We start from the raw sequence: 24,127 nt of genomic DNA on the forward strand, positions 1-24,127 counted from the left end.
ATTGAAAATGAAATATAAATAATTAAAGTATAATATAAAACAGAGATAAAATAAATAGGATGTCCTGTTCAGATGAGACCAAAGCTGAACTTGTTCGGCTAAATGCAAAGCGTTAACGTTAGGTGCAAAAGTAACACTGCACATCGACCTGAAAACACCATTCCCACTGTCGAACATGGTAGTGGCAGCATCATGCTCAAGGGTTGCTATGGGACTGGTAAGAACGTACAAGTTAATGGCAAGATAGATGGAGCCAATTACAGGGAAATTCTGGTAGAAAATCTTCCAAGCACAATATCTGTACAATTTTTGACATTCTTTTTATGGTATTTTTAGCTTTGAGTTTTTATGACATGCTGATCCTGGAGAACCATGTGTAAACAATGTGCACAAGGGCTGTTATCAGGGGTGGTCAGCTCCCACCCACAGACACGCTTTGCCCACCCAAGGGAAAATTGGATGTACTGAGAACATTTTGGGCACTGCGTAGACGATCCCATTCATACAATAATCTGTATGTCAGTGGACTCTCCTGTGTCCTTCAGCACACAGGGTGTGCCGTAGTCCCCACGGAGGGAGCAGCTCCTCTTAGCAGGGAGATGCTAACCCTCGGGGTATAGGCTGCAAACGAATCGCGAATGTGCCAAAACGCTCCTCGCACTTTACAGTGCAAAGTGTTTGCATGTGGGGATTTTTGCGTGTGCGTGCGTTTGCACGTGTGTGTGCGCGCTGCGCATGATGGAAACGCATCATTCTGTCGTAGTGAAGCGGCTTTTTAGCTCAGCTCAACAAAAGAGCGGGCTCTTTCGGCTCCCCAGATTGTTTTAGTTACTTAATTCATTTATTACCTATTCATATGTGACACAATGCACAAAATGATGTAAAAAGCGGGAGAATAAGGCAAACAACAAAAAAACAAAAACAAAAAACTCAGAAAGAACTATGAAACAAAAGAAGGAAAAATAAGATTAAAAGGGAAAAAGGAGGGAAAAAGAAAGATACAAAGAAAAAAAGCAAGAGAAAAGAAGTAGAAAGCTCGGGAAAAAAGAGACGAAAAATAAAAGATAAAATGTAAACCTGAGAAAAGAAAAATATCACACAAAAAAAGAAAAAGAAGAAAACACAAAAAAAGAGGAAAAAAAGGTTGAGAAATAAAACATGAAAATGGAAAAAAGAAACAAGAAAAAAAAGCACGAAAAAAAGGTACTTGGGGCTTTCTTTGATCAATATATGTATATATCCACTAATAGTATAATATTATGCACAACATGAATTCAGTAATATTTTGTAATATATTGTTCTACAAAATTATATTAGCATTTATTTTCCCCTTCCACACTGAATTTTCAACATCGAACCTTTGTATACTAAGCAACGTTAAATTTAAGCACCTGGAATCCCTGCGTGACACAACAAAATGTCAATTTAAAATAGTGACCTTTCTTTTCAGGCCTGGTTAGCACACAGACCCATGAGGTCCAGGGTGTAATTCCAGCTACCGCATCCTCCCCATGCAGAGTTTGCATGTTCTTCTCGTGTCTGCATTGGTTTTCTCCTGTGTCGGATTAGCCAATTAAAAAAAAAACCTAGGTTTTAATGAGTTAGTGAATTGTCTATCTTTTCGTACCCTGCGACTGGCTAGCTTCTAAAGTTGAGGGCGTCTTACTGCCTGAAGATGGTTGGGAGGGGTTCTAGCACCTCTGCTGGTGGGGCATAAGCAGTGCAGCAAATTGTTGGAAATAAACACAAAAACATATTTACTACAAAATAGAAGAATAAAATAAACTCTTTTGTGTTATTTTCTTTTGTTTTAAAAAAGCTAACTGTCAAACGAATCCCTGAAAAACACTAGAAATATAAATTAAAATATCTACATTTTTTTCTATTATAAATTTACAAATCTAAAAAAAAAGATACAATAAAAAAACATTTTTATTCTTTCATGTACACAACATATTTAAAGTCAACATCACAGAATCCACGGGAAAAATGCGTATTGACCAAGCGTTATCAAATGTTATTATCAATGACGAAAGACTATTCTAATTCAGTGCTAATCAAATTTTCCTAAGATGAAATAAATCGGTGAAATGGGCGAAATTATAGACAATGTCACTAAAGTGTGTCACGTAACAGTGATATATTGACCCCGTTTTTGAGGAGGCGTTACTCAGTTTTGTGGGTTGGTTTGAATGAGCAGAATGACGCTTTGCTGTCATTGAGCGGAGCGCGCGACGCACGAAGGACGCGCGCGCTCCATTCGCATCCAGGACCGCAACCGTGCGCAAAAAAAGAAAACCCCAAAACAAAATGTGCGTAAAAAATACGCCAACATCCCCGCGATGAATCCCTACAATGAAACCGGAGCCGAGAAAAGTGCCCAACATTACCTGTTCGGATTGGGCACCTACAAACTTCTCGCCTGCGCCATCGGAACCATCGGCGTGTTCGGCTTTTGCAACAACGTTCTTGTGATTCTACTTTACTGCAAATTCAAGAGACTTCGGACTCCGACCAATTTGCTGCTCGTCAACATAAGTTTGAGTGATTTGTTGGTGTCTGTGCTCGGGATAAACTTTACGTTTGTTTCGTGCGTCAAAGGAGGCTGGATTTGGAGCCGAGCAACATGCGTTTGGGACGGATTCAGTAACAGTTTATTCGGTAAGATTTGCATGCATTATTTTCAAGTATGCAAGCTTTTTGTAGTTGGTTAGGTGAGGTAATGATACCACAGTAAAATACCAGTAGTAATAATAATAATAATAATCATTATAATCATGAATATTCATAATGGTCATTCAGTTTGTCAGGTATAATAAAAAATAGCATAGTGTAATAGTAGAAACAATGATAATAATAAAAACATGAATAATGATCATCTAGTTGTTTAGGTATGATAACAATATAAAACAATATGATAAAAGTAACAAAGACACTACAGTACTGATCCATTCATCCATCAATTATCTGCACCGCTTATCCTCAGTAGGGTGTTGGGTGTGCTGGAGCCCATCCCAGCCATCTTCGGGCAGTGGCCAGGGGACACCCAAATCCAGTTGCCAGCCAGTCGCAAGGCACACAGAGATGTTCAACTCACTCGCTCATTTACACCTAGTGAAAATTCGACCCGGCCAATCAACCTGACATGCATGTTTTTGGAATGTGGGAGGAAACCGGAGTGCCCGGAGAAAACCTACGCAAACACGAGGAGAACATGCAAATTCCACACAGGAAGGTTCCTACAGTACTGAGCATCATCAAGAATTTGAATTATCAAGATAATCATCTCATAGGTTAGATGTGATAATGAGAGTGTAGTAGTAGTAACAATGATAATAATACTCATCAAGATAATCATGAATAATCCTTAAATCATATATATTTTTAGATATGATAAACACAGTATAGTGTATTACTAATAGCAATGATAATAATACCACAATCATGAAAAATCATAATAATCATCTATTGTTTCCAGCTATGATAATAATATTACAGTATGATAGCAGTAACAATGAAAATGATAAGCATCATAATCGTGACTAATCATAATAATCGTATGATAATGATAGTATAGTATAATGAAGTAACAATGATAACAATAGAATAATCATGAATACCATGCGGTATGCTAATAATAAAATAGTACAATGGTGGGAACAAAGAGAACAATTATCATAATCATGAATAATCCCAGTAATGACCTCACTGGTTAGGTATGATAATAATATTGTAGTATAATAGTAGTAACAAATAACAATCATGATAATCATGAGTGATCTTATAATCATAACATGGGTTAGGTATTCTATAAATAGTATAGTATAGTATAGTATAGTATAGTATAGTATAGTATAGTATAGTATTACCGTAGTAATATTGAAAATACTAATAATTATAAATATAAACGAACATAGTAATAATTTTGTTGGTCAGGTATGACAATAACATTATAATATAATGGTAGAAACAACAATCATAATATTCATCTTCGTAATCATATATAACTATTATAATCTTGCAGTTGGTTATGTGTGATAAAAATATAAGAGTATCATGATACTAATTACATAATTATATAATAATCGTAATAATGAATAATTTAATCAGAATTACAAAAAATATTTGAAAATTAAAAAATAAAATTATATACTTTAGATATTTAAAAATGATTCATTTATTATTTTCAGTACTACGGTTAATATCTAGAACACCCATATTTTTTATTAAAAATAAAACATACATATTTAATTGTAATAATAATACTATTACTTCTCTGATCTCAAACAGCAACAGTAATATCTAAAAACCATTAGATAAATGATTTTTTTAAACTCTTTTTTATTATAGATGTTATTTTTTTAGTATTTTATCTAAAACATATTCTAATGCATGCCTTCTTTTAAACCTTGAAAAAACCTCACTCAAACATACAGTAACTATAGGCTGTGTTGGAAATAAACGTAAAAAAAAATAACACAGTAAGGATCTGACTAGAAACCTTAGAGTTATCTGCACGTAACAAGTCAGCGCAATTTTGTTTGATAAAAAAAACCTAACCCTCCAAAAACTCAGTTAATACTGTGTAAAATTAGTACAGAAGTTCAAGGCAGTATTTCCTTAACAGAATGTTGCGAATGACACTGGTAATGACCTTCATGTTTGTCTAATAAAGTATGATTAAAAGAGTAAAGATTACAGATAAAACAATGTGAAACACAGCAACAATTTCTTATTCCAGTATGTAGGAAACATTTAATGTGTTACTTTTTTTTGCGTCATGCGCAAGTTGGCACATTCACCTTACCTCCAGTGTGGTGGCAAAGTGTGAATGGAAGCAGATCTTCCCCGACTGCAAGAACGATAGTTCAAGGGTAAGACTGATGTGTGATTATAGGAAACACCCATATGCCACTGTTATTTATGAGGAGTCATGGTGCTGCAAGCTTCTTCTGTGCATTCATTTACATTTTCTATTATCTACTGATCTGAAGGAAGCTGCGGTCCACTTGCCTTCATAATTGAAAACAGACGTGCGATTCCTATGATAAACACCGACACAGATGAGAAGTTATTTTCGGCGGGGTTGCTGGGGACCGGAGCTGTAATTTACATTTCCAATCACATAGAAGGTTTCTTCAATGAAATGACATTGAAATGTCCTGGAGATTTTGGCTCACATTCAGCTCAGATAGAGGTTCTGTTTTAACGAAGCTTTAGAGAAAGATTATACAGTACATTCATTGAAATAAGCCAACCACCCGTCTCTTATCGATCATTACCTGGATAACAAGTTATCCATCTATCTATCTAACAATCTACCCTGGTCATATCCCTCGAGAGGGGTGACCGACAGCAAGAAAAACACATACACAAAAACAAAGGAAAGAAGAAAGGAAAAATAAAAAGCAAAATACACAAAAAAGTTTACCATGGCCATCCGCAAATGCCCAAACACCCAAACAAGTTTAGCACCTCGGCTCCCAATTTGGTCATGCTTTCGTCCCTCCAGATGAAACGGGACACATGAAAGCTATGTCACTCGGGTCAGGGTGACATAACACGCTCATCTGTTCAACAGCAGGGCCCGAAAGCTTTCACTGGTTTACCCCTGCCGTATCATATAGGTGCCCTGCCCATCCCTTAGATCACGTCCAAACATCCCACTATCCTTTTACAACACCTCTCGACTCATTCCTATCACCAACAAGAGCTCTTGCTTCCACTACATTTAGACCTCTTTCATGCAGTGCACTCATAACACCATCCATCCACGTCAATCACTGCTTTCATCTTGGTCTCCTTCCATTTACATCTATAACAAGTTATTATTATTTGTAGTGATCGTAGTACTTGTTGTAGTAGTGGAAATGCATTTTTATCACAGTATTACAGTACCAATGCCAAAATGATTAATACAAATGATAAGAATGTATTATTTAATTCATTCATTCATATTAATACATGGAGTATTAATCATCAAGTTTATCACTTTTACCATTAGTAAAACTAACAATAATACATTTAAATAAATTATTTTTGATTTGCTTATTTATAAAACAAAAGTGTAATACACACTGTATTGATATCATTACTAAATCTAATAATATTTCCCAATGTTTTCATACTTTTTATTTACTAAAGTTTGTATCGGAAGTTTTGTTTACTGTAAAATACTATATAATATAATGTCATTTACTACTGGGTGGAATGGGTGGAAGTGGAAAATGGAATGCCTATTAATCTGTCAGGTTTGGTTTTTGTTTCTGGTTTGTCTGTCGTCAGGTTTGGTTTCAGTGTGAACATGTTATTTGTTTTGTAACTCATTGTTTGTTTGTTACTCTGCTCCTGGTTTTGTTATGTAATACCATCCTTTTTCAATCACCCCTGCCTCTTTTCCTGCTTCCATTTACTTGGGTACACTCGCAAAATGTGACAGTATCATTGCTATTTCCACGCCCATCCATCTCGTCTTTCGTTACCTTGTCAGGTTTTTTTTTTCTCGATGGTTTGGACACTTTGCTCGTTTTTCAGGCCTGGTTTGTTTTTGTTCATTGTTCCTGGTTTTTGTAGATGAATTTCCCGTCTGATGCCTGCTTCTGTTCCAGCTTACCTGCATCTGGGTCCACCCCCTGTAAAACATGACAATATTTTGGCATCAATTGATTTATTTGTATAAATACCCAAATATTTAAAATATTATATACTATTAATAGTATATTTTTGTAAGTTATTTATTTATTTATAACAGTTTTGTTTTTTATCTTATTCATATTCTAGCAAATCATAGTACCTCATGTTATATTCTAGGTAGGTGGTAATGCAGTTTTACATTGTCATAAAGATTCAGATTCCATTCAACATACAATTCAAACATAACAATATTACTTTAACGAAGTCTTGCACTAAATCGGTTTAAACTCCATTCTGCAAGTACCCGATGGAGTCTTCACACTGTGAACGAATCCCTGCAGGGAGAGGATGGCACAAAAAACAAATCACCTTCTTCTATTGTGCCCTCAAATGTAGGACAAACGTATTATTCGTGGACAAATATGCGATATCATCATCGCATGTCATCCAAAGAATTATACAGTGGAGGTCATTGACTGACACAAAGGAAAAATGGCTGTCGGTGATGTCAAAACACGTCTGTCCCTTTGAATTTTCTGAGTTGAAAGACCAGGGCGGCTCCCTGCAAAGCTTGTCTATTGATGTAGATTGAGAGAATTTTCCATTAATGAGGACAGTAATGAATGATGACAGATTTGACAGGGGTAATTAGGGCATGTCATAATAATAATAATAATAATAATAATTTCCTTGTATTGTCATTCTGTGTAACAATGTACACAGAACGAAATGTCGATTGCATCTGACCCGATGCAGCCGCAGCCAAGAGAGGGCGCCGCCGACCACTTTTTAAGTCTTAGGAATGACTCGGCCGGGGCGCGAACCCGAACCTCCCAGTCTCAAAGCGGGCGCCTTACCATCTATCGAAGAGACGTATAGATTTTATGTACTGTACATTCCTAGTTGTGTGTGCACAGTTGTGTGGATTAAAAAATGAAACGAATCCATTAGAGATACAATTTCACGATACTGCAGGGAGGATTGCAAATTTAGACATCTCCCACTGGATTTCACAGGACACAAAAAGGACAAATATTTCATAATGGAATCTTTTTTGTCTGGTCTATTTAGCTGTCAAAATAATGAAAAATGTGAAAAGAAGGCTTTTAGTATCTAATTATTGAATAAACTATTATAAATGACGTGACAGGGCGAGTACACTCATCAAACAATTAGACCTATTAGTTTCATAGTGTTCAATTTAAATTAGAATGCTTCCTTCCCCAACCACTCGAGGCACAAGCCTGCCAAACTTTTTTGGACCTTTATTGTTTGTTTTTCATTTTGTTTAATTTTTCCACTCGTCATAATGCTGACGTAGTTCCCATGGGCCAGATTGTATTGTAAAAAGCCAATGCATGCTGCCAGAAGTCAACTGGAAAAGAAAAAAGACCCGCCGTTTTGTCACCTCTAACTTGTTGCCAAACGTGATTCTGGTCACAGCCTATCCATTGCAACCTTTGGCTCAGATTGGAGATTATACCAGCTTGAAACTGTCTCCTGTGCTCTATATTTTGGGTGTTTTTTAATCTTCCTTGACCTCCTCCCTATTGGCTGCCTAAGGAGCTTCCTAAAACATCTATATTGATCTGGTTTGAATGACGACCATTTGCCAAATTGTTACCCAAAAAGTTCAAGCAAAATGTTATGTTAACTTTTGATGCGTTTCTCCATATCTAACATGTGGCTATGTGCCTCTTCCTCTCCACCCGTCAATCGTATTACCTAGGCTCAAGTAGAGACAGGATCGGGCCTTAAAATCTAGCCGAGCCCAACCCTAACTCAACCGATTAACTTAATTTGAGTGACAAAGCCCGAAGTAAACCCAAATCTTTACGTCAGCAACAAAGTCGAGTCCCTGGAATCAAGTGTGCACTTCGAAATGCAGCGGAAAAAAAAGGACAGAAATGGCAGCAAAAAGAAAATCATATTCTGCAGATTACAAAATGCAAAGAGTTAAATATTTGGCAGAAAAGCAGAAAGAAAGTTTATACAGATTGTAAGCTATTGACAAGAAGCGAAAATTACGTCTGACATAGGCCGCGCAGAGGTGGAAAGAGGAAGCAGCGTATCTTTTACCGTGATACCAAAGATGAAAATTTCTTTGGATTTAGTGATTTAGAGTAAAATTGATTTTTGTTTGCTAGGCCTGCTCTTTATTACTGTTATCTGAATAGCTTTGGCGCAGGAGTGCGCATTTTAGTGCCCAACTGCAGCGCCAAAGTGTGTTACTTAAAAAAAAGTACAGTTACTTCACATTTGGGGCAGCACGGCGGCGCAGTGGTTAGCGCGTGTGCGGCACAGTTCTGAGGTCGTGGGAACCTCCTGAGTGGGTTCAAATCCAGCTCCCGGCCTTACTGTGCGGAGTTTGTATGTTCTCCCCGTGCTTGCGTGGGTTTCCTCCGGGCACTTCGGTTTCCTCCCACATTCCAAAAACATGCATTTCAGGTGAATTGGCCGGTCCAAATTGTCCCTAGGTGAGACTGAGCGAGTGAGTTGTCTGTCCCCGTGTGCCCTGCGATTGGCTGGCAACCAGTCCAGGGTGTCCCCTGCCCACTGCCCGATGATTGCTGGGATGGGCTCCAGCATCCCCGCGACCCTACTGAGGATAAGCGGTGCAGCTGATGAGATGAGACTTCACATTTGGGCCAGGTTCGGACCGGCTTCAGGCCGGGTTCAGGCCAGGTTCAGCCCCGGACCTAAGATCATAGCCCCAAGATCATAGTTCTACTCTCAAATGTTTTTTTTTGTAGATTTGTAGTAATGTAAACGGATTATAGTGAATATTTGAGTGTGTTTGTCTTGATTAAAACATACAGAAGCATTCAGTGGAGAAGAAGCAGTGGGTGTAGCCACACTTTAGATTGTGAGAAAGATCATAAGGTTTTTCAGGCTTGTTTTTCCTAACAATAATATCTAAAAACTGCTTTGGTGATCCAAAAGGTGTGACAAATGCACTATAACACTAAGAGTAAATATTGAGTTCGCCTCTACAAACTAATTGTCAATCAGTTATTTATAAAAAAATATTTACTGACCTGCTAAATACGCTAAAATACCATGAAACTCAGATACATGATGATGATTATTTTTCGCACCCATGTCCAGGCATCGTATCCATCATGACGCTGGCGGCGCTAGCTTATGAGCGCTACATCCGGGTGGTCCATGCCCAGGTGGTAGACTTTCCCTGGGCGTGGCGGGCCATCACCCACATTTGGCTCTACTCCCTGGCCTGGACCGGGGCTCCTCTCCTGGGCTGGAACCGCTACACGTTGGAGATCCACCAGCTGGGATGCTCCTTGGACTGGGCATCCAGGGACCCCAACGATGCTTCATTTATTCTTCTCTTCCTCCTGGGTTGTTTCTTTGTGCCTGTTGGCATCATGATCTACTGCTACGGAAACATTCTCTACTCAGTACGAATGGTGAGATACTCTAATGTGTCTTTTCTTTTTAGGGTAGGTGAGTTTTGATACCTGGTAACAAAAGCTTGTTAATGCCAAGCCTTTTTTTGTGACTGATATCAGAACCTGCAACTATTTTGTGACTGTTCTATTTTACTGGGGAGCATACATGTCTAAAGTGCTAATAGTGTCAGTACTTGGGAGGTCGCTGGTTCGCGCCTCGGCCGACTCATGCCTAATTGGTAATATGGCGGCGCCCTCTGTTGGCTGCGGCTGCATCGGCTCGCTACAACGGGTCAGGTGTATCGACATTTCGTTCTGTGTACATTGTTACAAAGAATGACAATACAAAGGAAATTATTATTATTATTATTATTTAATGAGAGTATCTGTAAATAAGGATACCATGATCTTTTAACCACCTGGGTCATTGGGGTGCCACTTCCTGTGGTGTGTCTTGAGCAAGTACAGTCTGGCGGTATACATCACTCTCCAGGCTGTATTTTTGGGTTGGGGTTTGCTCACTTGCATGCAACTTAATAAAGACCTAACTTTAGTATTTTTACGGTAAATGCATTGTTATTTCATGTTTTGTCATGGATGGGAAAACTATGGCCCATGGGCCACATACAGGCTTTTTGATGGCCTAGAGAGGGATGGGCGCCACCAGGCTGTACTTGCCCAAAACACACCACAGGAATTGGTGCCCCTACAACCCTCGTGCTTAAGGGATCCAGCCAACCAACCAACAAACCAACCACTGAACATAACCTTAAAAAAGTACTACCAGTAGACAAACTATGTAGGAGCCACTCTTGTCCACAGTATACCTTTGTGACCATATCCACACAAATATGTTTTTCATCCATCCATCCATCCATCCATCAATTTTTCTGCGCAACTTATTCTCACTAAGGTTACGGGAGTCCTGGATTCCATCCCAGCAATCTTTGGGCAGTGGGTAAGGGACACACTGAACTTGTTGCCAGACACTTGTAGGGCACACGGTGACAAATGACTCACTCGCTCATTTAAACCTAAGGACAATTGGGACCGGCCAACAAACCTGAAATGAATGTTTTTAGAATGTGGGAGGAAACGAGTGCTCTTAGGAAACTGAAGCAGTCACAGGGAGAACATGCAAACTCCACACAGGAAGGCTGCGGTAGCTGTGGGGCTGCGTGATACCTGCATGACTGAAAAGGGCCTAAATTGGCCCCAGAGCCTCAGACTATACACCCACTTACAAAAGCATGAAGAAGGAGGCCTAATTAAGGGAATACAAACATTATAAGAGACCTATGGCGCAAGTTACAAGGTCTGTACCAGTGACGTGCAGTCGGTGGGTGGCGCATCCTCAACTGTCATCTTGGAAAGATAAAATCAATTGATGCCGTTCACTCAAAAAGAGCAAAGACAACACTTCATTGAAAAAAGCAAGGTGAGAGAATAAAACTTTTTTTTTTTTTGCTCGGCCAGTCGAATAATGAATAAGATGTATGTTCATTTATTAGTAAATCTGATTATACCTCACCAGACATGAACCTTACTGCACGCATTTGGTCTGTACTCTCATTACCTTAAATTTGTTTTTTTACAGTACTTTGACTGGGTTTCACTCCATAAAGTATTCCAAAGAAGTGCTCCTTACATATCCGATGATGAAATTTGAGTCATATTTTCTTTAGAATCTCGTCCTAGCTATAATGCACACACATCATAAACGTCCCTTTGGTGAGTTCTTAAATGACTTACTTAAATGCTGCCTTTCATTTACACCTCTATTGTCTTCACTAAAAACTTCTAGGTCGATTTTGTCTGTCGCCTAGTAATAAAAAGAGCCAAGTGTGTGGGCTGTGTCGATTATGATTATATACTTGTGTTAAGACTTTTAATTCCTCCGAAAGCGCTCGACGGATGTCTGATAGACCATTTGTGAATTCAGCCGTTTTGTAGTGAAACATGGGTCACCTTCAGTGTGGTCGCGTAGGTGGAGGCTGTTCAAGGTTTCATGGAATTTGCAAGCTCAAAGCTCTGACACCCTGCAGAGCTGCAAGAGCCCGCCCTGTCTGTTAAGTCTCAGAGGCTCTCACATGCATCAATACGGATCATTACACTTCACAGCAATTGGTAGAGGTGGTGGGAACATCTTCAAATGCAAGCACAGTGTATATTGTGAACCCTTACCATAGATGGAGAGCGAAATAAAAAATTTTTTTTTTGTATACTTGATAAGTTTAAACTGACACTCAAAATAAGGAGAGGGGACATCAATGGATTTTGAACTTGCAGGGAGGACAGGGAGAAAAGCCTTCAGATAAGAAAGTCCAACCTGTTCTAAGCCCTTACTTTTCTTTAAATAGACTAGGTTACGTAAGCAGATCCACCTTAAAGGGTGTGGAAAACAAAGAACGCGGCTGTGTTGTGAACCCATATTATAGATTGAAACAAAATTAAAATCCATTGTACTGTATACTTCATGAGTTTAACTTGAGAAGACACTAAACATCAGGAGAAAGGACATCAATGGATTTTGACCTTTCAAGGATGACAGGGGGAGAAGCCTTCAGATAAAAATAGCCCAACCAGTTCAAGGACGCTCCCCAAGCCCCATTTTTTCAATACAAATACTAGGTTACAAATGTAGATCTACCCTAAAGGGTGGGAAAACGGCAAAGTGATTGGCGGACAATGATGTAACAGTCAAAACAATGAACAACAGTGTGTAATGATAGTCAAAATAATGGAATGGCATCCTATGAAATCATCTTTGCTGGTGTCCAATATCAAAACAGAATAAACTTAGTAATACTGTAATTATAAACATATTTTCGAAAGGCTTTATCTATATTTGTATTGAGTTCAACTAGTATGATTCATTTATCTAAATATTTTCAATATAAAGGCAGGACTGCACAAATAAAGTTATATTAACTAGTTTAGGGCTGTCAAAGAAACGGATGGAAGGGTCAAACAACCCAAGGGCAAGACTTAATTATGCAGTCTATTGAACCTAATTGAAACTACAGAAAAGCTAAAAAATAATTTACGTTTCTGTCAGGACCAGAACGGAAACAGGACCCAATTGCGTAGTGTTTACTACAAGTTTTATTGAAAGAAAGAGGAAGGGCTGCGCCCACGGTCCGGTGTTCGCTGGACGCGGGAAGAAAGTCGCTCTCGTACTCGGATTGTGATCCGAACACGGAAGTGGATCTTCCGTAGCGAGCGATAGTGGTGTCAGGGACAGAAAAACTGGTTGGTAGGCAGCGTGTTCGGGGTCGTAAACGAGGAGAGTAGACGTAGTCAGGCACAAAAGAGGTCATAAGCCGAGCAGACCTGGTCAGGATCAAAACAGTTCGTAGCAGGAGACAGACGGGAGCAAAAAACGGGACAAGTGGGAGTCAGGGTCGAAAAAAGGCTTGCCTAGTATACACTAAGGTTCTCAGACGGACTGACAACAGGGTACTGACAGGACTGGGTTCAAATAGTGACAGGAGCCAATCACAACCCGCGGTGGTTGGCGCCACAAAACCAGGCACAGGGGAGTCACATCAGTAATCATGACAATTTCAATTTTATAAATTCAGCAATATTTGCATATGCCTCTGTCCATCATCTTTCATTTTTAACAGAAACAATAGACACATTTCCTTGATATAAAAATCCCTATTTAATGAGCATAAAATGAAAGAATTCTGTATTTTTCAGGTACCATCAGTACCCTATATTTTCTATTACAGCAAAAATGGATGAAAGTGCAAGGAGAAGTAACGTACATTTTAAACAAACAAACAATGATTCCTGGTTTATGAAACAATGATAAATCAAGATAATCTCAGGAGCCGAAGAAAAACTTCTTGAGGGCCGGATGTGGCCCACGGAGCCTTGACTTTGACATGACTGTATGTAAACTAGATCAAAGGAGACATGTTATTCATATGGGAAGACTAGATCGTTTAAATTTGTATTATTCCTTCATTATTTTACAGATCGCCTTTCGCGTCCTCAGGGTATTGCAGCTTTTATTCAATTAATAGGTTTCATGTATAAATTAATTCTTCGTGGCATTACAGCATCATTTAACCTTTACATAAAAACATTCGAGAATTGCTTTGTTTTCTAAGCTCAGTTTGGAGCAATTTGAATGAATAGTTTACACGTCTAGTGAATAACTGTCATGATGACTTATTACATTCACCTGTGGCCGCTCGTTTGGCACCAGTTGCTGCTGGCTACCTGATTGGTTCCCCGTCCTTTCACTCGCCTGTTGTCAGTCCGTCAGCGAAACTCTGTTTTCACAAGGCAAGCATTTTGACTCTGACTCCCGTCTGTCCTGTTTTGTCACCCGTTTTCCATTCATCCGTTCCTGATTTCCCTGTTTGTCTCCTACTACCACCCATTTTTTGACCCCGACCACGTTTTGATCTCCCGTCAGGCTAACGATCTGTTTTTCCGTCTAACTACACTACGATCTCCCGCTCCGGAAGATCCACTTCCGAAACCGGCGTTCCGATCCCGTAAGCGGCTTGCTTCCCGCATCCAGCGAGCACCGGATCACTGGCGCTGTCTTTCCTCTATATTTCAATAAACTTGTGTGTAACGTTACGCATCTGGGTCCTACTTCTGTTCTGTTCTTGACAGTAACCCTGTATATATGCCTGGGTCCTACTTCTGTTCTGTTCTTGACAGTAACCCTGTATATATGCCATGCTTAGGTCAACATTTACCGTAAATAGACATTGTTTCTGCATATAACTTTGATGATTTCATTCATGTCATTCATCAAAATAATTGAAGTACTGTGCTTGTTCATTTTTGCTCCAAAAGCCCATTTTTGCGCTTGTATGTGGCTTGCTGGAAAGCGTGGACTCACTATATATGGAAGGACACTGTGACATCCACTACATATGGATGGGTTCTCCTATAGTAAAAAAAATACAACGAAAATATATATGTCCTAAAGAAATCAACCGAGACTGAAAAGTGAAAGGGTTTTTTCCCTTTCTAGTTTGTTCTATACCCGGTCTGTGTGATGGTTAAAGTAAAACCTAAGCTGAGTAGTTTCTGTGAATTTCTCAGACACAAATGAGCTACAAGACCATGGCTGTAGGATTCATGAGTGTGCATTGGATGACAATTACTTTATATTGAGATGGCAGGCCCAAGGCTGAGTAAAAATGAAACTAAAAGCAAGCTGTAGTAAAAAAAATTCCCAAACAAGAATCTTTCGTCAAGACCAGTTCTAACAGCCACGTTCAACGACAAATTAAAACCCAACTGAAAAAATGGTGAAGCCTTACAATTGCAACTGAATAAATGAATAAGTTGATTATGACAAATGTAATGAAAAAGTTATAAACGAATGAGAGTTAGGAGGTTATAAATGAAGAAATTATATAATCATGGCTATATAAAGTATGTATTGACACATTTCGGTGTTGCAACAAGACCCGCAGGTTGATTTATTTCCACCTTTTTCTTTTAGTTGCGCTCCATCCAAGATCTCCAGACTGTCCAGATCATCAAGATCCTGAGATATGAAAAAAAGGTGGCAGCAATGTTCCTTCTCATGATCTCCTGCTTCCTAGTGTGCTGGACTCCCTACGCCGTGGTTTCCATGATGGTAGCATTTGGCAGGAAGAGCATGGTCTCACCCACTGTGGCCATTATCCCCTCCTTCTTTGCCAAGTCCAGCACAGCCTACAATCCGCTCATCTATGTTTTCATGAGCATCAAGGTTGGTAATCACATATCACTTAACTTTGGCGTGTGGAAGCACATTTGCAAAAATACATTCTTGTTTGATTGGCAGAATGATTTGCTTCATTAAAGGCCCAGTCACACAGCCTTTCACGGGCGTATCGAGGCTGAATCACGGCCAGAAGTTTCTGGCCGTGAAGCAGACGCGGTGGAAACTGTGCAAAATTGGCTAAACCCGCTTGTGTTAAGACTTTTAATTCCTCCGAAAGAGCTCGACGGATGTCTGATAGACGATTTGTGAATTCAGCCGTTTTGTAGTGAAACATGGGTCACCTTCAGTCCTTATCGCGGGTAACCGCGGCTGCATCGCGTTTGTTCGTGCTTACACGCGGTACACACGCTAATGTACGTGATAACACCGCGATTCAGGCGCAGAACAAACGTGCTATGACCGTGCTCCACCCGCTAAAATTTCACGTCCTACCCACGTGTAACCACGTCTTGGCCGCGGCCGTAGCACGTCCTAGCACGTTCGTACCGCGTCTTTACCTCGTGTGTACAACGTGTGCCGCCCGCGGATACCCGTGGTCTAAAGTTTTGAGCAGCGCAAAACTTTTTCGCGCGGCCAACCGCGTGTGAATTTCTTACCGCGTGTAAAGCACGGCTGTATCTCGTCTGTATCGCGATCTCAAAGCGTCCAACAGCGTCTGCTTCACGCGCAGAAATTTCTGGCCGTGATTCAGCCACGATACGCCTGTGAAAGGCTGTGTGACCGGGTCTTTAAGTACAGTGGTACCTCTTTATACTAGTACAGTGGAACCTCGGTTCTCGACCATAATCCGTTCCAAAACCCTGTTCGAGAACCGATTTGTTCAATCACTGAAATCATTTTTCCCATTAAAAATAATGTAAATCGTTTTAATCTGTTCCAACACCCTGAATGTTTACCATGAATGTTTAACGTAAACATTAAGCTAACCCAGGCTAATCGTACGTTCGCGTTATCGTAATCTTCCGTACGAAATATTACGCTAACATGAACGTGTAAAAATAAAAAAATCAGGTCGTTTACAAGTCATTTAGCACCACAAGTGGCTAGCACTTCATTGGAAAGGGGGCTCCGTTCCAACATCCTGAATTTTGGGCTCAGTTCCAACACCCTGAATGTTTACCTGAATGTTCAACGTGATCATAGAGCTAACCCAGGCTAATCGTACGTTCACGTTATTGTAATCTTCCGTACGAAAGATTACGCTAACACGAACGTGTAAAAAAAAAAAAAAAGATAAAGAAAATAATTATGAATAGGATTTCTTACTTTTGTGGTGGTCAGCAGAAGGTGCTTGCTGTATTCCCTAGCAAGATCGGAAACTCGCACACCTCTTTCATATTTAGCTATTATGTCTTTCTTAAAGGCAATAGTTGTTCGAACAACTTTTCTTTTTTAACCTTCCTGCTTGCACCAACCTTCTTCCGAGGCATAGTTAGGGGCTAAAACACTCCGTTCACCGATATTAAAAGCGAAAGCAAAAAGAGGCAAGTGCGCACGTGATAACAGTTGGTCACGAGGGGTGGGGGCGATCTACACGATCTACACCCGTACGCCGCTCAGCATCGCACTCTAGCGTATGCACTCACGCATTACCGGCGTTCGAACTCCGAATTTTTGACCGAACAGCGAAGCAAGAATTTCTCGAAATTTTTGATCGAACGCCGATTTGTTCGAACTGAGAGGCGTTTGAAAACCGAGGTTTCACTGTACCTCTACACAAGAAAGTTCTGATGCTCAAGTTTTTTATTTTCTTACAAGATCTTGCTCGCCTTATGAAGGAAAACTTATTTCACAAGCCGTCCCAGAAGCTACCACTAGATACCGCTCTGGACAGCTCACCGAATCCCGCCATTGGTTATATCTGCAGAATACCTTTATTCCGCAGCAAATTGGTCTTGATCACTTCTCTTTAAACACATTTTATGGCATCTCCTTTTAGTGATTTTTTTTTGTGACTTGAGCCTTGAGTTCTGAAGAGGGAAACGGTAAGGTTGTCAGGGAAAAATATGAGAATGATGACAATCAAAACAAACCAAAAAATAATAGAAAAAAAACTGGAGTGCTGTGTTCTTGTACGTGACCAAACACAGGAGTAAAAGCAGGGAGTGACGATCACAAAACCGCGAAAGAATTTACACTGCGCTTCTCTGCAATGAACAGAGTAAATATTAGTCAAGTCAAGTCAAGTCATTTTTATTTGTATAGCCCTTAATCACAAATAGTCTCAAAGGGCTTCACAAGTTATTACATATAAGAAGTTTAGGTTATTCGTATGCTATAGAGTAGAAGTGAGTTTTAAGCTTAGATTTAAACATTTCCACTGAGGCTGCAGATCGGATCTCAGGAGGAAGAGCATTCCACAACACTGGTGCCCGGATGGAGAACGCTCTCGAACCAGCGGAACACTTCTTGGCTCTTGGGATCACCAGGAGACCAGCGCTCTCGGAACGAAGGCTTCGGGCCGGGACATAGGGGGAAATCAGATCTGAAAGCTATGAGGGGGAAAGTCCATGTATGATTTTGTATAGTAATAGGTGAACCTTAAAATCACATCTTAGGCTAACAGGGAGCCAATGCAGGTTAGCCAAAATTGGAGTGATGTGATCGTACTTTTTTGTCCTAGTTAAAAGCCTCGCTGCAGCATTTTGTACCAGCTGAAGACTCTTGAGTCTGGTCATCGGAAGACCGGAAAGTAGTGCATTACAGTAATCGAGACGGGAGGTAACGCGTGAATTATGATTTCCGATAGGACCAATTTTAGCAATGTTACGGAGATGGAAGAAAGCGGTTCTAGTAATTTTCTTCACATGTGTTTGAAAGGACAGATCGGGGTCGAAAATGACACCTAAATTTTTAAGTGAGTCGCTCTGTGTGATGTGGCAATTGTCGATGTTCACAGCGGTTTTAGAGAATAAGTCACGGGACTTAGATGGACCAATAACTAACATTTCAGTCTTTTCAGAGTTAAGACGCAGGAAATTGAGTGACATCCACTCTTTTATCTCAGTGAGGCAGGCCTCCAAATTTCCACAGTTTAGTGTGGCAGATTCTTCCATCGGGAGATAGAGTTGAGTGTCATCTGCGTAGCAATGGAATATTACATTATTAATTAATTATACAATATTAATTGGAATATTACAGAATGAAGAAAATGTACCTGGTAAAAAATATTCTGACAGCAAGAAAAAAAGATGTAATAAAAAGATTATGGCACATATAACAGCACCCAACCCCGGAGCAATTCACTTTTTTGACTCTTTCTGGCAGACTAATACAAAGGGGATTCCCAGACCCTTTGCTTAACCCAGCCAAGGTTCGAACCAGCAACCTCACAGTGAGGGTTGGGTAGGGTTACTTTAACTTGATTAATCCAAACAGCTTGCCAACATCACTTTTGCCATTCCATTTATAACGTTACTCCCCAAGCTTGCACAAAATTTAGTAATTTTATTCATGTTTTGTTTCTTTTTTCTTTTATTAGCATATTTGGTATTGGAGTAATCCAAAAGTAATTGAAAGTAATAAAGTTAAAGTAACCCTACCCAACCCTGCTCACAGTCTTGGGGCGGGTGCCCTACCCCCAAAGCCACCGGGCTGATACTTAGGACGAGCAATATTTTATATAAATGGAGAGATTTTTTCTTAATAGTGGTGTATTCCTCATTCAAATTCATTCTGAGCATGTTTCCTTTTTTGCGGATTGGGATTCTAAAGTAAAACAAATCGATGACATTTCAAAAGGGTATCATTTGTTGCAAAAACACAGCCCACCAGATGTTTGAAGCACACAGGCTCAACGGAATGTGGGCGGAAAATTGTCACTTTCATTCGTTTCCGGGGAGGGGAGGGCGTAGGTGTCTTGTGCTTGGCATACGAATGAATGTGCGAATGTCATTGTTGCGTTTTCCTTTTCAGTTCCGCCGTTGTCTGCTCCAGCTTCTGTGCTCAAGGTTGTCTTGGCCGCAAAACAGCTTCAAAGAGCGACCGCTGGCGCCGGTGGAGCGCCCGATCAGGCCCATTGTGGTTTCTGGCCCGTGCGGCGGCAGGAAGAGACCCAAAAAGAGGGTGACCTTCAGCTCTTCCTCCATCGTCTTCATCATTGCTAGCGATGATTTTCATCGCTTCGACGTTACGTCCCCTGTGGATTCCTCTACTAATGTAATTCAAGTCAGGCCGCTGTGATATAGTCCCTAGATTAAACTTTTTATGCGCAAAAATCGGGAAGAACTTATGTACGATTTTATCATATACAGTCATACCTCTTTATACGAGCACCTCTAAACACGAAAACTTCGGTATGCAGGTTTGTTTTTTAACAACATTATTCTTTGCTTTTCTAAGGAAAATACATCCCTCAGTTAAAATGCTCCAGGTCCAGTTTTCATGATCCCCATATTTTCATACTTTGCATATACAGTAGTACACCAAAGCCTGACAAGAGGACTAATCATGGAAAATTTGGGATTTTCACGCTGAGGTTGTACTCACTTTTGTTGCCGTGGCTTTATCTTTTAATTGTTTTTTTCAGGGGAAAATAATTTCCACTGCGACGCATTCATTGCATCAAAGTGTCACTTCTTCCGTGTTGTCCCATGAAAATAGAAAAGGACTTATACAGAGTAAAGAAAATAAGTATTTGAACACACTGCTATTTTACTATTTCTCCCACTTAGAAATCAGAGGGGGGTCTGAAATTTTCATCACAGGTGCATGTCCGCTGTGAGTGAGATAAACTAAAAAAAAAAATCCAGAAATCACAATGTATGATTTATTTTAATCAGTTGTGTGATATAGCTGCAAATGAGTATTTGAACACCTATGTATCATCAAGTTTTGTTGTCAGATGAGACCCAAATAGAACCTTTTGGTCATAATTCCACTAAGCGTGTTTGGAGGAAGAAACATGAAAAGCTTAATCTGAAGAACACCAGCCCTACTGTGAAGCATGGGGGCGGCAGCATCATGCTTTAGGGGTGTTTGTCCTCACATGGGACAGGACGAGTGCACTGCATTAAAGAGAGGATGACTGGGGCCGTGTTGTGTGAGATTTTGTGGAACGACCTCTTTCCCTCAGTCAGAGCATTGAAGATGTGGCTAGGTCTTCCAGCACAACAAGGACCTGAAACACATAGCCAGGAAAATCTTTGGATGGAGCTCAAACTCCGTGCTTCTCAGCGACAGCCAAGAAACCTGACTGATCTAGAGCATAGCTGTGTAGAGGAGTGGGCCAAGATCCTTCCTGCAGTGTCTGCAAACCTGGTAAAAAACATACTGGGAACGTTTGATCTCTGTAATAGCAAACAAAGGCTTCTGTACGAAATAATAACATTCTTTTTCTCAGGTGTTCAAATATTTGTTTGCATCTGTATCACACAAATAAATTGTTAAAATATCATGCATTGTGATTTTTAAAATTTATCCCTCTCACAGTGGACATGCACCTACGATAAAAAATTCAGACCCCTCCATGATTTAAGTGGGAGAAATAGCAAAATAGCAGGGTGTTCAAATACTTAATATCTTCACTGTACATTATATCCAGAAATCTAAGGATTATGACTTACATACATTATATCCAGGAAGCGCAAGATAAATGTACTCATTTTTGTGAGGTATTATACATACTGTTGTTACAAAAAAATCATTAAAAGGATATTTTTACTACACGACTGCAATGCTTTCAGTATATTCATCAATTGAAAATAAATCTCTCGAACAGCCATCCGATTTTACAGCCTGTACAAGGAAGACCTCATACTAGATGTTACAGGGTCTGGACCTCAAGGTGTTGTCAGATGTTCTTTCATAACTTTGGGGCACAAACAAAACGCTCCTTATTTAATGTGTGAGTTGAAGTATGACCTGGTGATAAACATCCAATATCCTCCCCCGTCAAGGTGAGGAGTGTCTAGATAAATTTTTGCCTCCCTCCTAGCTCGGAGGGGTCATTGTGAGTACCAAATTTTGTAGCTGTGAATGAAATCACCATGACAACAGAGCTGCAGAGGATGCTGAGGGCATCCGCGAGGGTGTGTTTGTGTGTAACATCTCAGCTGGATTTTTTTTTTCACTTTGTTACAAACAGCGAATAATGATTTTTATATAATGCCTGCATGCATGTAGGTAAGTATTAGGTAGTCCCCAAAGAACATCTGAAAGTAGCTCACAAAGGATACATAATTGGTATTTTCTCGGTAATTTAAAACGTGAACAATAGAAAAGAGTAAAACCAAGTCTCTGTTAGAGAATCTTAACAACTGTCAACACATGCTTCACACTCCTAGCAATACCCAGTGCAATAATCTCTTGTTGCATTGTAGTTTACCTATTGTGGTTTCGTTACTTTTCTTTATGCATTTGTTCTGCAGCAGACAACAAACAGCAAATGTCATCATAGGGTGGGAGGCTGTGTGTGTGTGTGTGTGTGTATTGAGTAGTAGTGACTGCGTGTGTGACTGGGATAGGCTGGTGTGTGCTGTCAATCAAACAGCTGGGGTGGGCGGGCACACACTTCAATTCATTCACCACCCAAAACAAACTGCGAAACACAGCTGCAGCAAGTTGCTGTTCATTACATTGAAAATAAATTTATCGATAAAATTGGACTCGGAGGAAAGTCAGAAGGGTGCAAAGTAAGGTTTAGCAGCAACTGGTGATTTGTGGATTGTTATCGGGTCCAGGAAGAGACTGAAGCGGCGCAATGGCGGCTCCACAGGTCTGGCCTACTGCAGCTAGGCTATGTAACAACTCTCACAAGCTACTCTCGCCAAGCCATCATCTCACCAATGCCAGGTCCGTTACCCATGAAACGAATGACCTGGAGCTACAACTCGTGGGAAACCGACGTCTGTATTTTTATCAGCATGAAAACCTGGCTACATTTGAGGATCCCCTATGCTAGTGTGCAACTAGCCAGCCATTTTCTACATTGCTTCCTGCTCTGAAAGGAGAAGCCCTCCAATAAAAAGCATTCATTCATTCACTCAATTCTATGTTAGGGGTTTTGATTTGTAGATCTCTAGTTGTTGTTTTGTTACAGCGCTATGTATTATACAGTATATTTGCGGTTTACATATGTGATTTTAAATTTTGCGAGTGTTCATGTCTTGGGAACCTCCTACGTGGGTTCAAATCCAGCTTCAGACTTCCTGTGCGGAGTTTGTATGTTCTCCCCGTGCTTGCGTGGGTTTCCTCCGGGCACTCCGGTTTCCTCCCACATTCCAAAAACATGCATTTCAGGTGAATTGGCCGGTCCAAATTGTCCTTAGGTGTGAATGAGCGAGTGAGTTGTCTTTCCCCGTGTGCCCTGCGATTGGCTGGCAACCAGTTCAGGGTGTCTTCGCCAACTGCCCGATGTTTGCTGGGATGGGCTCCAGCACCCCCGCGAGCCTACTGAGGAAAAGCGGTGTAGCTAATTAGATGAGATGAGATTAATCTAGACATAATTTTTAAATCCTGAGTAAATTGCAAATATATTTGTTTTTGAGACAAATCTCTACCCATATAGGCATTGGGTAGAAATGACAGTAATGTGTAGCTTAGAATTTCGGTTAGGAAGTTCTTCTTGTAACAATCTATTACTGTAGAACAGTATCTTCATTTTTAATGTAGCCCATGATAAATGTCAGTAATTTATACTTTATCCTTGCACTGATACACATTTCATAGTGTTTTTTTTTAGTGTATCATGCACCTGTCCCTTAAGGCAAGACCTGTAGGAGGCGATGACACTTCAGAGGACAAAGGCGTACAAACTAATGCTAGTTGCAGCTAATCACGGGGAAGAAGAAATGCAATAGAAAAGCGAAGCCACCAGAGAGCAATGTCTGCGTCATTTTTAAGCAGACTTGTTTCGAAACAATTTCAAGCATTCACAAGCACTTTGTCCAAAATTCAAGCACTTTTTAATCCTTAAAAACGTCTTAGAATTCAACCATTGTCAAGGATTCAAGTACCGATACGGACCCTGAGTAACGAAGTAAACAAAATAACGACTTAATAATAATATGATAAATTATTTCAGAAATTCATATCAAATGTGTAGTCCTTTACATTCAGCAATATTTAAAATAGTTCTCAGCTTCACAAATGTTAGTGAAAGCTGCTTCACACCTTCAATATATTTTCGCTGTTATGTGACCTGGAACCATTGAGTCACTAATCGAGCAATTAAGAGTTCTAACTCTTTGTTTATCTAATCGTCTTATAATGTGTTCTTCATCAATCCAAATCTCTCTCCACTTCACTCTGTTGCATTGTACAAAATGGACCACATTTTTACAACATGCACGTCCGCGTTTTAATCAACGCCAATTTCACATCATGAACCACAATC

At 40.0% G+C, this 24,127-nt stretch overlaps 1 protein-coding gene across 1 annotated transcript; it reads left to right on the forward strand.

The window, feature by feature from the left end:
- The first annotated feature begins 2,235 nt into the window (after window positions 1–2,235).
- Window positions 2,236–20,029, forward strand: opn3 (opsin 3). Its single transcript, XM_088351209.1, has 4 exons — window positions 2,236–2,661; window positions 9,742–10,061; window positions 15,526–15,777; window positions 19,708–20,029. The coding sequence occupies exons 1-4, from the start codon at window positions 2,343–2,345 to the stop codon at window positions 19,972–19,974; spliced, it is 1,158 nt and encodes a 385-aa protein (XP_088207335.1). The 5' UTR covers window positions 2,236–2,342; the 3' UTR covers window positions 19,975–20,029.
- Window positions 20,030–24,127: the final 4,098 nt, after the last annotated feature.

This window comes from Urocampus carinirostris, chromosome 13 (assembly GCF_059441175.1).
Source record: "Urocampus carinirostris isolate Australia breed hairy pipefish chromosome 13, RoL_Ucar_1.0, whole genome shotgun sequence".
NCBI lineage: Eukaryota > Metazoa > Chordata > Actinopteri > Syngnathiformes > Syngnathidae > Urocampus > Urocampus carinirostris.